Genomic DNA, 14,578 nt, shown 5'->3' on the forward strand with positions numbered 1-14,578 from the left:
CGAGACCAAAGCATTGTGGGAGACGTGAAGGCAGAGTTTGGTCAGTGGGGTTCAGCTGAGTTGAGTTGTGTTCCAGCCACCGTCGGGCTGTGAGGTAAGTTACTCGATACCCGCCGACAGCGACAGAAGCAGCGTGATTGACAACGCCTCTCTCCCCTTTATTTCCTCCCTCTGCTGCTTCACTTCCAATATTCCTCTCACGGCAGAGTTTAAAAGACGATTTTTATCTGCTCTCGCAGCCGCGCGGCATCTGATAAAGCGCCTTTTGAAATAAGAGCTCGAGTCATCTGCGACGGTGGAAACACTGACACGGGTTTTAGGGTTTTTATCAGGGGTTTGCCGCTGGGCCAGAATCTGCACGCTGTGGACGGAGCGTGGACACGTCTGTGCTCCACGGACACGCATGTACAAACATCCACACGCTTTCAAGAGCATCGAGGGGTTTTAAGACACAAGAGGAACAATCTGTCGTGGGGCGAAGATAAGGCCGGACAAAATAAAAATATTCTCGAAAAACTGCAAGTCATTAGTCACAGCTGGAGACACCCTCAGCTCTCCATTAGCCACCCGGTCCCCAGCAGCACCTGAAAAACAAATTAGTCTGCAAAACAATCACCCAAAAATAAAAAAAAGTTTAATATTTCACAATCAGGAAACAGAGGAAATGAGATTTTTGTAGGTGAGCGTATCCACACATCTGCACAAATGGCCACATTAGACTTGGAAATGTGAGGGTGACATTGACATAAAGATGTGGAGCAGAGACACTTTCTACATGAGGATGAGAGGGGGGAGTTCAGACGACGAGATGAAGCTCTTCAGACTGTATTTAAACGGAGATAAGTGTGGAACACCTCTGATGAAGACTCCATCGACCTTGTCAGGATTGTTCGTCTGCGCTGCTTTAGCGACGGAGGTAGATTTAGAGAGCGAGGAGGTGAAGTTTTAGAAAACGTTGAGTGGGTTTGCAGAAATAGAAGCAGAAAACTCGCCGGAGTCGGACTAGACAGCGTTTTTTTTTTACCTCTCTGGGATCAGACGAGGCGATCACAGAGACCAGAGATCGTAGACGAGCTGTCAGAGTTTCATTTTTCCGGTGAAACTTCAGTTGTCCACATGAGACGAAACCGAGCAGCTGCCGAGCCGGACGTTGGTTTCCGTCTCAAACTTGAGGCCATTATCGGGCCATTGTGCAGTTTGATCCCGACTAATCCGTCTACATTGTGGATCAGCGTCGCCTGTGATCCGAGGGATTCTGGATTATTTATGGACACGAGAACACCGAGTGCAGAGATTAGAGCACGTGATTGTTTGGCGTTGCTGAAGATGGGAGAGTTTCAGCGCCGATACCGAGACCATATTTTTGACGGAACCCGTTTTTTATGTGACAAAAGAAGCTGAAATATTAAAGCAGCGCTGCAAGAAGTTTTCCAAAATCCAAGAAAATGCTGAGGTTTGATACCGAGGCAGACGTGACGGCAGTGTTGGTGACAAGGAAAGAATCAGGGATGCTAGAAACTTTTTATGATCGTAGTTTATTTAAGTCTAAAAACCGTAGCTGCACGATGCTAATGAATTATAGCGATGTCACTGGTACATACCGGTTCACCCGAGTTACTGTTGGGACTCAAACCTCTTTTGCATCTTTTTTAAAAACCTCCTGCATGGTTTAGTCCATTATGGTCAAAAACAAACCTAAAAAATGGAGAAAAGGTTGGATTAAAGCTGGAGTAGGCAACGTTTCTCTCACTAATGCTTCAGCATATTTTTAATTTAAGCAATTTCAAAGGAAACTAGACTCATGCACCTCTGTTCTCAGGCTTTAGAGAACCTGTAGACAGGAGTTTTTAACATATTTATAGGTCTTTAACAGATGGCAAACAACTGTTTCAACTGTTAAATGAAGGACTTGTTTGTGGGTGCTGTAGGAATGCACTAGTTATGACTCTTTTAAATCAGAACCCAGAATAAGTCCAGTTCTTGATACCAATCTGAACCTTGCTGAAGCTCAGAATAGATGAAAGAATTAAAAATATAAGAATTACAACTGGAATAAATGAGGATGTGACCTGCAACGTAGATGCTTGTACGCTTGAAACAGCGACTCTATAGTAAATTATTGAATATTTTATGATATTTTTGGTCAAGTTTAAAAGTGCATTTGTCTTAATATGACATGATGTAATCTAAAGATGTGGAATTTGTAGTTTTGTATATTTAATATAATGAGAGAGAAAAAAAAGTCACGATATCTTGGTCTTTTCTTCATTAAGGCCGTATTAAATCATCTAAGTGGCCCTTTAAGGAAGCTAATTATGATAAATCTTGATAAATATTGTGATAAATGTGACATTGGACCTGACATTTTCATATTTAATGGCCTTTTTCTCTCCAGACGAGCTCTTAACGTGTAAAATTAAAGCTAACGTGTTGTTTTCCTTCTTGATGCGTCCGCAGCCTCCATCACCGACGACAAAGGAAGACGGAGCTGCCTTCGACTCAAAGTCTTCGTCAGGCCTCAGAGTGAGTTGTGTTGTGTCTGCCGCGGACACTTTTCTATTCTGTTGTGATCGGGCTGCAGTCGAAGTGACGTTCGACGTGTCTAATCTTCACATCTCCGCTTTGTTTTCCTCAGACAATTGTGTGAAAAGCTCCGGCAGCGTGCAGGAAGGAGTCGACTTCGACGACAACAGTCACAACTCCCTAGAACCCAGAGGTTGGTGGGAATAAACTCTGTGTGTGTGTGTGGGTGTGTGTGTGTGTGTGTGTGTGTGTGTGTGTGTGTGTGTGTTGGAGACTGAATAATGTGGGATCAGTGGAGATTATTCTGAATTTAAATTCCCCCATAACAGCTTCATCTGCTGGTAATGTATCCTCAATTTTCTCTTTAGATTGTGACTCATGAATCCCCATTAACGAGGAAATGCAAAAAAAAAAAAGAGTCATGACCCGTCTCTTTATTCTAGACTAGACTCAACCAGGTTTGTTGGAGGTTTTCTTTTACCCACCAGTAGGTTTGAACAGCATGTTTTCTTTAAAATGAAAATAACACAAAGAAAATGACACTATTTTTCAGCCAGAAACTGTAAAATCAGAAAGAATCCTCCACTTTCCCACAGTCCTTGAACGTATCATTTCCAACATGAGGTTCCGTCAACAAAGACAACAAAATCTAGTAATAAAATTGTGGTATTTGATTAAAAAGTCGACTTATTCTACATGTTTTATTGCAAAATGAATACTAAATAAACAGCTTGCATCAGGTCCTGCAAAAAAAAACAAAAACAAGAAAATATGGAACGAATCAGAGACTGAGAAGAATGATGTCATGATTTATGGCATTAGAACTTTTTTATTTTTACTGCACAAGACGCCACATTTTCTAGTCACGGTGGTGCTGTTTCCATAGAAGTGCAGGACTTTATATATTGCTGTTGGAAATTAGATGGTGACAGGACCAAATAAAACACTGCAGGGAGTGCAGGGGCTAATTAGCTTAGCATAAAGACTGGATGCAGGAAGTAGAAGCTCGTCTGGCCCACTGATGTACACACTATCTTCAATCTGGAAGTGAAACTGTCAGTTTAGAGCAGGACTACTTCTTGGTCGGTGACTTCCTGGAGTCTCGAATGGCTAATTGGAAAAGACTCTAAAAATGCAAGAAGATTTTTCCCCACGTTTAAGAAAATACCCGTCTTTCTGCTAAGCTAAGCTAAGCTAAGCTAGCAGTCTCTTCGGCTGTAGCCTTATCTCCAACAGAGATATCAAACTGCTGTGAGTCTTCTCTAACTCTCAGCAAGAAAGCAGATAAATATCTAACTCTGAATGTTTCCCAGTTCCTTTAAATAACTTTCATTTCGATATGTGCTCCATGTGAGTTTGGACACCAGGTCCTGGTTTTGGTGAAGCTAACGGAGGGTGTTGTGTTGCTCTTCAAGGCCCCCAGTGTTTCTGTTGATGCTCAGCTTTAGTGGCTCATTCGTCCAAAGAAATTTGCCATTTTTCAGTCGACAGCAAACCAACAGACACGTGATTAATATGTTCATTCAGTGTTAGTTACAGTCTTTCTAACTTTGTGTGATTCTTTCTTAACGGAGCTGATTTATTTTTCTCTCCTTCAGACGGCATCAGCCACGAGTCTCCGGAGCCGGCGAGGCGGGACGTGAACTCCGCCGGTCGGCGCCAGACTTCGCTCGTCCTGCTCAGCTCCGCCCTCATACTCCTGGCGGCCATCTTGTCTTTATAGCGCCCGGTCGCAGAAACCCCTCCCCCCCCTTGCCCAGGAATGGACTGTCCTGATTGGACCACAGGCCGCTCTACCCTGCAAACCCCTCCCCTCAAGGAGCACTTTTTAAAAATCAAAAAACACTGACAATCTCTCTCGGCGAGAAAAAAAGAGAGAGGAAGGGACTTCGACACCGAAGCTTTTGTTGTTTTTATTTGTTTTTGTTGTTGTTTTGTTTTTGTTTTCGACTTTGTACAATGCCTAGCGTGAATCTTGACTTTCCGGTGGGTGCCGGCGGTCGAGGCACCCCGAGGTGAAAGCGTCTCTCGCCTGTTCGCCTCGCTGCCGTTCACAGTATGCAGATATCACACCAGTCGATTTGCGTTTAGGACGAGCACACCGACATGCTTTTAAACATTTAAACACGCAAACTACACAATCAGACACTCATTAGCTCGAATGGAAGCACAGCAGGAGCCCTCAAAAGTTTACAGAGTTTTTCATTCTGTTTTTTTTTTTTCTGGCGTGCGTGTGTGTGTTCAGGACCATCGCGTAACTTCCGACATGTAACATGATTTAATCTCACTTTGGATTCTTTTTTTTTTTTTTTTTAAAAGAAGAGCGATACGGAAAACAAGGAAGGATGCTGTTGCTAGGAGACTGTTGCTAAGGGCGTGAGACAATGATGACTTAACCTTTCTCTCAGGTTAAAAAAAGAAAAAGAAAAAAAAAAGGATGCATCGTCTCAGACTGTGGAGGACCCTGGTTGAGAGAGAGAGAAAAGAAAAAAAAGAAGATTTAAAGAAGCACTCATCTTTTAGTGTTGGGATAGAAGCGATTTAATGATCGATTAATGTATTTGTTTCTTTGTTTTGTTTTGTTTTTTAAAAAATAAATCACATAATTCAATTGTAGCAGCCAACACGGGTGTACAGTAAAATATTTGAACGTTAGGAGTCGACGTGGTAAAAAAAAAAAAAAGTGTATTTTCCTATTTATTGTGAAGTCCTTGTGCTTTTTCTGTTCCGGTTTAGTCTGCAAGTACAGTAGAGAGGCAATAAAAAACACGTACCCGTTAGTTCATGTTACACGCAACAACAACAACAAAAAAACACCGTTTCTGTTTTGACTGATGGCTGAAGATGATGTTTTGCTTTTTTTTAAAAATAGTTTTTAACAAAGTCCAGGACAGAAGAAGAAGAGAAAAAAAAAAGATCAGGGTGTAGAAGTCGTAGAATATTTGTGTTTGGAATTTGTCATTAACGAATGTTCACAGATGTAGTTTTACTGTTACACTATTTGTTTTTTTGTGAATCACTGTCATAACACAACTGTTGTAAATAGAAGAGGCGAATTTCCTACAAAGTTCAGGGATGTGTCCATGCCTAACATGAGGTTTTAAAAGAAAAATACCATGTTTTATTTTTATTTTTTTTTAATCAGGGAGATTTCCTTCCTTGAATAAAAAACAAGTTTTTCGGTGGCCAAAAGATGTTTTCAGTGAGACGGTGCAGAAGCAGGTGGCGGTTAGCGCGAAGGTGCTTCGTTTGTTGCCCTCTTTGATGTCGTTTAAAGTGGCATCTGTGCAGAAAATACACCGGGGGCGCCCTCACGCCGGTTATTTCTGGAGTGAAAAATCGACCACCGCGGCAGACGGAGTAAACAGAGGGAGGTGTCCGGTTCTCTCGGGGCAAAACTGAAACTCTAGCGCTGGTGGACCTGAGCGAGATGTGAAGCTATGTAGAGCTCCTGCTGAGATCAATACTCCTCTTCTGCTTCTTCTTCTTCTCTCTTTTTTTTTTTTTACCCCTTATACAGTAGGAACATGTGGTAAACATATCTTTCCCACCTTCATGTTCACTCAGTTTAACAGAACTGTGTTTGAGCCACAGAACGACAGAGATCAGGATTAAAACTGTGATTCTGAGAGCAAAACTCACGACAGAAAACAGCAGCGGTCGCAGAACTAAACTGTAAATTTACATAAAGTCAGAGAGTTAAATGATGCTTTATGAGAAAGTCTAATTTAATTCTACAGTAAACTTTATCTGAATGACGTTCTACCAGAGGAAAGTTTAATTTAAATGAAAAAAAACTCAATATAATGATTGTAAAGTGAAACATTTACAAGAGTTAAAGAGTTAAAATCTTATGGAAAAGAGTCAGAATATTATGGAATAAATCTGTAATTTTACAGTAAATGCTATGGATTATTATACGGAAAGGTCGAAACATACTGAGATATCTGACAGAAATGTAAAAATAATAATAAAATAAATCATATGTTGTAAATTTAGAGGTTAAAATATGAAAACTATGACAAAGGTATTTCCATAATAATTATAATATTGCAATTTTTCTCTTCATATTTTTTATTTCCTTTAACATTCGCTCTAAAACTCCGGATCAGAGATGAAAAATAATCCTAATTTGCTCCCTTAAAGGGCCAGTAAAAGGATTTAATCTGGACAAAAATAAAGAAGAAAGCAGGTTTCTTCCTCCCAGCCTGGAAATGACAGATTCCACATCTTCTGATTATTTTATAAACTAAAGCTAATGTGTAAAATCTGAGGAATGCCCCTTTAAAAACTGATTTATGATCTCAGTTCACAAATATATACCTAGAATTACAACATTTGGCTTATTAGCATGAATTCATCGCTTTAAATCACTTTGCTTCTTTCGTCACTCACATGTTCTGATCTCAGAGTGAAATCTAAATAAAATTAGATTAAATCCAGGCTGAGAGTGCAGAGAGCTGGAAATTAAAAAAGTTGAGGTATTTATTATTTAAGGGAGCAAATTAGGTATTTTTCTGAATCAGTTTTGGGGCTTTTATTTTGAAAAGTGTGAAAAGGGTTTTCCTCCTTAACTTCTGCAAAAAACCATAAAAGTCCACCGTCACCGAACGCATCGCCTCCACCACGTCGAGAAAATAAAAAAAAGAAGAAACCCAATCAGTTGGTTTAGTGGATACCGTGTATCCAACAGTAACAGACAGTGTTAGAAACCTTCGTCTTTCTTTCTCACACCTCTTTTAAAGGGCGGTTTAACTGACACATTAATGTTCTTAGCAAGAAAAAACAAAAAAAAAAAAAACAGTTTGATACGAAAACAAAAAAAACAGAAATGCTGAATTTCATTTTATATGTCTTTTATACGAAACAGGAAACAGAAAAAAACACAAACCGGGATCGACCCTCATATCGAGTACGGTGGGTTTTACAATCAACACTCATTAAGGGCCTGAAGACAGAAAGGACAGACGGATCTCCAAGAGCTAGAAAATCTGTGTTCGTTTTTTATTTTCTTTATTCTTTTTAAAACTGGTCTTGTTTCCTGTACTGTTGCATCCAAAGTGTCTTGACGGTGCCGGATGTGCTCCATCTTTTGTTCACCTTTCGGCTGCAGTTAGAAATCACCGTAGGGACGATTGACTCGGTGTAAAAAGCTCCACGTGTTTGAAGAGGAAAGCCTGCATCCATTTGTGATGTCTCTGTACCGTGCTACCAGGAGCGCCGGACTACTTCTTCTTCTTCTTCTTCTTCTTCTTCACCTGATTTGCGTGTAGCCCGAAGCTAACACCAACTGTGTCCCCTGGTTTGCGAGCGTCTGTTCTCCATCCTCTGTACCCTAAAACCAGATGTGTGCTTTTGTCAGTGCAACTAGCGGTGGGAAGCTTTTTGTTAACTTTAGCCACGACTGTGTTTTGTTTTCTTCTTCTTCTTTTTGTTTTGTTGGACATGGATGTGCCACAAAAACTGCACATTTCCTTTTTAACATGGTAGTAACTGTACCTTGTGCCTATATGAGTCCCGTCCTCTCTATTCTAATGTCTGTTTCCTGCTCAATCCCTCACTAGACTTTTCTACAAAAAGGCCATTTTCTTTGTAAATACACGTGTTGGAGCAGCTATGACTAACTAAAAGAAACAAACAAAAAAAAAAGGATTTAATAAATATTTCTTTGTCGTTGTACTTGGTCGTGTCTGATTTGTTAACGGAGAGGCCGGGTACCGTCTGGGTCGGCCCGGACGATCACACGGTGCCGAGGCCGAGGGGAAGTGGGTGAACAGCTGCTTCTCTATAATCTGGAGGTAATTCGCGGGCTGAAAAAACAAAAACAGAAACAGCTTCAATTAATCTTGCGGGAATGTGCAGGGCTTCGGGCGGAGCGCTGCCAAGAACCCTCCGTCTCACACGCTCTTTTGCTCCTCGCCTCGCTCTGCCTCTCCTGCTGTCTGCCTCAATTTCTCACTTTCCGTCTTTGTCTCGGTCTTTCTTTTTTTTCTTCTTCCTCTTTCCCTCTCCGTCTCCGTGACTTTGCCACCTTTCCACCGACCCGCCGCCAGGATTCCAGGATGTCATTTCATAGCATTCAGAGCGAGTCGTCGTCTCAAACGCGATGGGATGTTTTTTTTTTTTTTTAGAGAAAGTTCAAGAACACGCCGTTCTTTGGCCGAGAACCCGCTTCATCAACGGGAGCGAAGGTGTTTCTCGGATTTCTGCCCGGGATGCTCGTGGAGCTGAACTCTCGCTTAAAGGAGCAGTTTGGGGGCACCTGGATAGCTCAGCGGGTGGCAGGGCAGGTGACCCATGTACAGGGGCTACAGTCCCCGACGCAGCGGCCCGGGTTCAATTCCACCCAACGCATGTCATTCCCCTACGTTTCTGTCATTAAAGGCGGAAAAGCCCAAAAATAAATCTTAAAAAGAAAAGGAGCAGTTCAGCCATTTGCACTTCCTCAGCAGCGGAGGCCTAATCAGAAGCAGATATAGTTGGAGACGTCCCAGAAACTCTGGATCTCCTCTACCTGAAAATCGCCCGCATCCATCAAACTCCTCATCCGCTCAGACTTGAGGCCACCTCGTGGGTCCCGCATGGCCGACTTTAAAAAGCGAAGGCACACGTGGTTCTGTTCAACGTGCAGCAGCTACCCGTCGGCCTGCTGTGCAGACGGCTGCATTGTTCCCATGGAGCGCACACAGAACGCCCACGGGGCTCCTGTGGATGCTCTGAAAGGCCGTGACTCTGCACTTTGTTACAGGTTGCAGCAGCTGCTTACAGTCGGGCTCCAGAATGCAGGAGTTGTAAAGATTTTAGGGTTTCCTTCTGTCTGTTGGCACCGTAGAGGGGAAACATGTTCAAATCAGAACACCTCTGAAGTCCAGGTGTCCAAGTACAGCTCCTCTGATGATGATGATGATGAAGGTGTGGACGGCTGAGATGCTCCTCTACAGACTCTTTATGTTACAGGCATTCAGTTTAAAACATTTGCTTTCCTTGTGCTCGTACAGACGATCTGAACGGTCTCAGATTTGGGGGATTTTCAGGAACAAGAAGAACTGATGAGTTACGAGTCTGCATTTGGAAATACAAGTAGAATGATGAGACCTGATGTGGCCGAATGTATTTCTTCTGGTTTTGTTGTTGAGAGGAAAGCTGTGACTTCACTGCAGCCAGGTGATGTTTGAAACCTTTTTCAGAAAAGCACCAGACTTTGTACATTTGTACCGTTTAGGGCACTGAATGTTTTCATAAATGGAGTCAGAACTCCCATTTGACTGGGCTGCACATGGACGTCTGCAAAGGGTTCTGCATGGACAGACTTGGATAGGAAGTTTGTGTAAACCCTTATGGACACGCCAATGGGGAAAGTAGGAACTTCTATGACGTCATCTGGTTTATTAGACCTACAGAGCTATAGAAGACGTCAGACTGTTGTTTTATAAGCAGCAGCTGATCTCTTTACGGACTGTTTACTTGAAATGGCAGAAAAACTCTACAGGTACATCAGTTAGTTTCACAAAACGAGATGATCAACCAGAATAAATCTGAGCATCTTCGACCCAAAAGCAGAAGGAACGATGTGAGTAGCAGCAGCATCAGGGTCAGTCGATTAATTTAATCACTTAGCAAGTAGCTGTGGTGGGAAACAGAACCAGTGTAATGATAGTAATAGTAATTTAATAAGAAAAACGAAGGTGAGTCAAGAGAAACCAAAACAAATTGTTCACTCCACATCTTTCTCATCTGTACTGATTGTGACTGAGCTGTGGTAAAATGTCGAATACTTCATAGGCTGCACATGAACACATACAGACGGCTGATAATTTTTTAGCAGTCAGCTCCACACGGATTCTGCATGCAGGCTTGTTAACATGTCGACACGTCGGCTGCACACGATGCCAGTAGCTGCTTCATTATCACATCTGAATGCTGTTACCTGCAGAACCCCAGCTGCCAGTCACTGCAGCTGATTGGCCTCCAGACCTTTGTTCCCCCTCCACCGTCATCCAATCAAACTGCAGCAATCAACACACCTGCGGCATAAATCCACACGATCCCGGCGGCTGTGATTTAACGTGAGCGGTTCGTCTCGTTAACTCTCGTGTCGTTATGTTTTGAGTCGCTGCTGTTAGCAGCTGCTAACACCGTGTTCTGCTAACAGGTAACTTCTGTTAGTTGTAGGTGTTCCTTTAAGTTTGTCCAGGGAGTTTAGTTGGGTTGTTTTTGTTGAGCTGGTTTCTTACTCTGCTAGCCTTCGTTTGGTTTTATTTGGTTCTGTGATTTAGCAACACCCGCCCGCCAGGCTTCATTTGCATTATCATCGTTTGTTAATTTTGTCACTACGCGATAAATTGCTTGTTGCACCCAGTAAACCACAGAGAGACGGGTCGCAAGTATCAGATGACTGTGGAGCTGAGGGAGTGAGGACGCTTTGCTATGATGAACTGCAGCTAACAAGACTTCAGCTAATGGTCAGTACTGAAACACTCTGAAAATACTGAACCAGGTCGACAACAAACTGGATTAAAGGCGTCTTGGGTTGTGGTGCAAATCAGCAGTTTAAAAAAAAGACATAAGAGACGATGATACTCAGGTTCTACCAGATGATGAGACCTGCATCAGCAAAATGAGGCTAAATGTGTTCAGACAGAGCAGATTGTGGACTTGCATCCAAGATTTCCAGAAACGAGTGGATCTGTGAAGAACTTCAATGTAGAAAAATCTGCAAACTGTCCCTTTAAATAATATAATGCTGCAAATTTTACCGAAGCATAAAGTAAAGAAGACTAAAACTGTGTCAAAAATTTAAAAAGTACTGTGTGGAGGAGTTTGCTTAAAGAAAGGAAGAAGGACTTTAAAGAAACAAAACAGCACACTGTTCCAGTCAACTAACAGCAAACTGCCATAAACAGGATTTTTAAAATTACTTTTGCAAAAATCAAATGTGTGTAATTTAACGTGAACAAACCTAATATTCCCTTTAACGTTTGCGTCTTTAAACCGTCCCTGACCGACGCACCTGCTCATCAGACGTCACGTGTTTTGACCTTTTTGACTTCCTGCCTCTTGTCGTTATGGAAACTCGTCACTTCACTGATTGGCTCTTCTCATTAACGATGCTGCTAGTTGTTCCTCCAGCGATAACTCACTTTTACAGTCAGATTTGCCTCCGAGCAGTTTCCATTATTTTGGTTCGTCTCCGGCTGCCTACATGTTGACAAACGGCGGCTTGTGGGAACGTCTGGAAGCGAACTTCCCACTGATAGCCGGACTCCTGTTATCGGAGGGAAACGTATCTGTCAGACACTTCCACCTCCTGTTCTGTCTGCTCTGTGATGCTCAGTAAAACTTTACAAATCAGCGCTACGTCGCTCTTTCTGGAGGATCAGCCGTTAAGACGGACGGATTCCTCTTGTGTTTAAACTCTCATTGTGCCATTATGGAGGATAAATCCAGGAATATGTCAGGATAAGCACCTGACAGACTCGCTGGAACCGCTCTGCTGTTAGAAAGATTAATTTAAGACGGAAAAAGATTGTCACGAGGGATGATTTCTTCACAGCTCGTCACGGTGCCTCCGACTCATTAGCGGCCTTGTTTTCGGGGTGTGAGGAGGTTTAAAAGTGTCTTACGACGCCTGTTTTGGACGGTTTTGTGTTGTGCAGGAGTATGTAATCCTGCATTAAAGCACCGGAGAGGAGAAGCTGGCGAACGGGAAGCCCACTCCATCGTTTCCTTTAAACCAGTAAGAAAAAAAAGACCCAGAAGCTCAGATCTGTCAGCTCCTCCATCTGCAGAGCTCCTCACGCAGCAGACGCCTTCACAGGAGGTGCGAGAAGCGTCGCTTTCATTATCTCAGCCGCAAAGAAACCTGCCACCTTGAGACAATGTCAGCCGCAGGAAGTGGAGTCTGCTAGTTGCTGTTTGTTTTGCAGAGGACGGGAGATAAAGAGCGACAAAGCAGCTGCGACGGGAGTTTTTCGGTGGGAGTGTTTTCCCAGAAGGATGCACCGCGTGGCCAAAAGTATGTGGACACGGTGCTCTGGGTGGGATTCTCATGGTTTGGGCGTCTTTGTTCAAACGGAGAGGAATCTTTATGCTGCAGAGTGCAACGTTTGAGACAACTGAAGGTTTATGTTTAAGCATCTCCTGGTCAAACATGACAATATCTCCATGCCTGTACAGAGGTCTATCCTCTAGACTGACCATGAACCACAATTAGAAACCAACAAGTCAATCTTTTCCAGTTTTTCTCTCCTTTCAGGCCTTCTAACCCAAAAAACTACACAACTAAACTCCATCTTCAGTTGTATTTAGAGGGCAAAGTATGCACGTTTAATTGTATCAGAAGTCCATTTCGTTGTAATTCAGTTCAATGCTTTACTGTTATCAGCCAACCGACCAGATGGAGTGAGACACCAAGAATCCTCATCAAGAATATGAAGGAGAAGCTTCAAGCTTCATGCTGTTAAAAGATCATAGTTTATTATTTCAGTTAATTTATCTAAAATTGTCAGATTTTTATAACAGTTTCTGCTTGACTAGGTCTGATTTGCCTTTTTTTTTTTTTTAGATGTTATAAAATTGCATATTTATAAAAATATTTATGAAATATTAGCTTGATGTATCCGATACCTTCAGAGATTGTTTATTCTAGAAATTGCGTTTTTTTGCCCGTTGAAATCTGGCGCAGTTTGAAGGACAATACCTCAAGAACTGTTAAAGATAAAAGCCTGAAATTTTTACTATTTTTTCTCATCATCTCATTGATCCAGAATATGTAATATCGGACAAGTAGGTCAATTAATCCCTGATTATGGTGGAGTTGAAATATGAAAAAAATCAAAGCTGTCATAAAAAAAAGTCCCACGTTTGCACAAATTAACAAAAAAATTTATAATGCAGAAGTCAACTAGAGATATTTTCTGAACCATATATAGCCGCAAGTCAAAAATAATACAAAACTAAACATATAGAACACTTTTTAATATGAAATACTTGGTCTCAAGTAAATTTTGTTAACCTTGCATAACTCATTGAGCAGGTAAGGCGAGTTGTACGACAGAAATACTGGTAGAAAGTCTGATCCAAGTAGAAGTATGTGTGTAGCATGTGTCAACCAATGTCTTATCACCTTCATACTTCAGAAAACAAATCACTCTGACTTGTTTGTAGTTCTTTAAACCAGTTCTAATCATACTGGGTGATGTTAAGCCCGGGAGGCAGTGATGGTGCCCCATCAGAACAGCAACAGGTGGATTGTTTGGTGAAGCAGGTCCTTAAAACGACTAATTCACAACGTAAACCATCATCAAAACCAGATTCTAGTTTGATATCCGAACATGTTTCCTGTTGTAAAAGGGGAGGTTTAAAAACGGCAGCATGCAGGTAGCGGAAAGTGAAGAAAAAAAACTGTGAAAGGCTTCGAGGAAATGCCAGACGTCCAGACTAAACCTAACCAAGCGGTGAGTGAAAACTAAAAGCAAATGAGTGAAAACAACAATGACGTCTAAGAAAATATGGATGGAAACCCAGCGACAGCGGCAGACCGCAGCCTCTGAGTGATGTTCTCAGAGAAAGACTCAGAATTTGGCAGCTGAACACGGTGAAGCCATTTATCTCATGTTCAGGTCATTATACAAAATGGATCACACCAGCGAGTGCAATTCGGCCTCCGTACAAACACACACTGTCCATCCGCAAACTCTGTGAAGGTAAAAAACACAGAAACCACCTTCGCTGCCGAGGAGATGATGAATGCGTCCGGCGGTTACGTATGTAAACACCGCTTGTTGCTGTAATTAGTTGCGTCTCTCAGCGAGAATTTATGGCTTAATCTAACCCAGCGTCCGTCTGAAAAAGCAAAAAATATCACAAAGTCTGATCCTGGTATTAGCGGCGAGCCAGTGAGGGAAAGTTGAAACAGACAGCTGATAGATGTGGATTTCCAGGATGCAGTTAAGTGCTCCAGAATAAAATAAATCGGGGCTTAAGGGATCCACTGACTGGCAGCGAGGTTAAAATGAGACGCAAGACCGAGCTGAAACCCGCCAACGTCCAGCGG

General features: G+C 42.2%; 1 protein-coding gene across 1 annotated transcript in view; it reads left to right on the forward strand.

The window, feature by feature from the left end:
- The window catches only part of efna5a (ephrin-A5a), a 97,659-nt gene extending 92,024 nt beyond the window's left edge, over positions 1-5,635 (forward strand). The window contains exons 3-5 of the mRNA XM_008276392.1: positions 2,458-2,523; positions 2,636-2,716; positions 4,122-5,635. Coding sequence (XP_008274614.1) covers positions 2,458-2,523; positions 2,636-2,716; positions 4,122-4,246 — 272 coding nt within the window. The 3' untranslated portion in view covers positions 4,247-5,635. The remainder of the gene's footprint in view (positions 1-2,457; positions 2,524-2,635; positions 2,717-4,121) is intronic.
- Positions 5,636-14,578: the final 8,943 nt, after the last annotated feature.

Source organism: Stegastes partitus, unplaced genomic scaffold (assembly GCF_000690725.1).
Source record: "Stegastes partitus isolate 25-593 unplaced genomic scaffold, Stegastes_partitus-1.0.2 Scaffold70, whole genome shotgun sequence".
Lineage (NCBI taxonomy): Eukaryota > Metazoa > Chordata > Actinopteri > Pomacentridae > Stegastes > Stegastes partitus.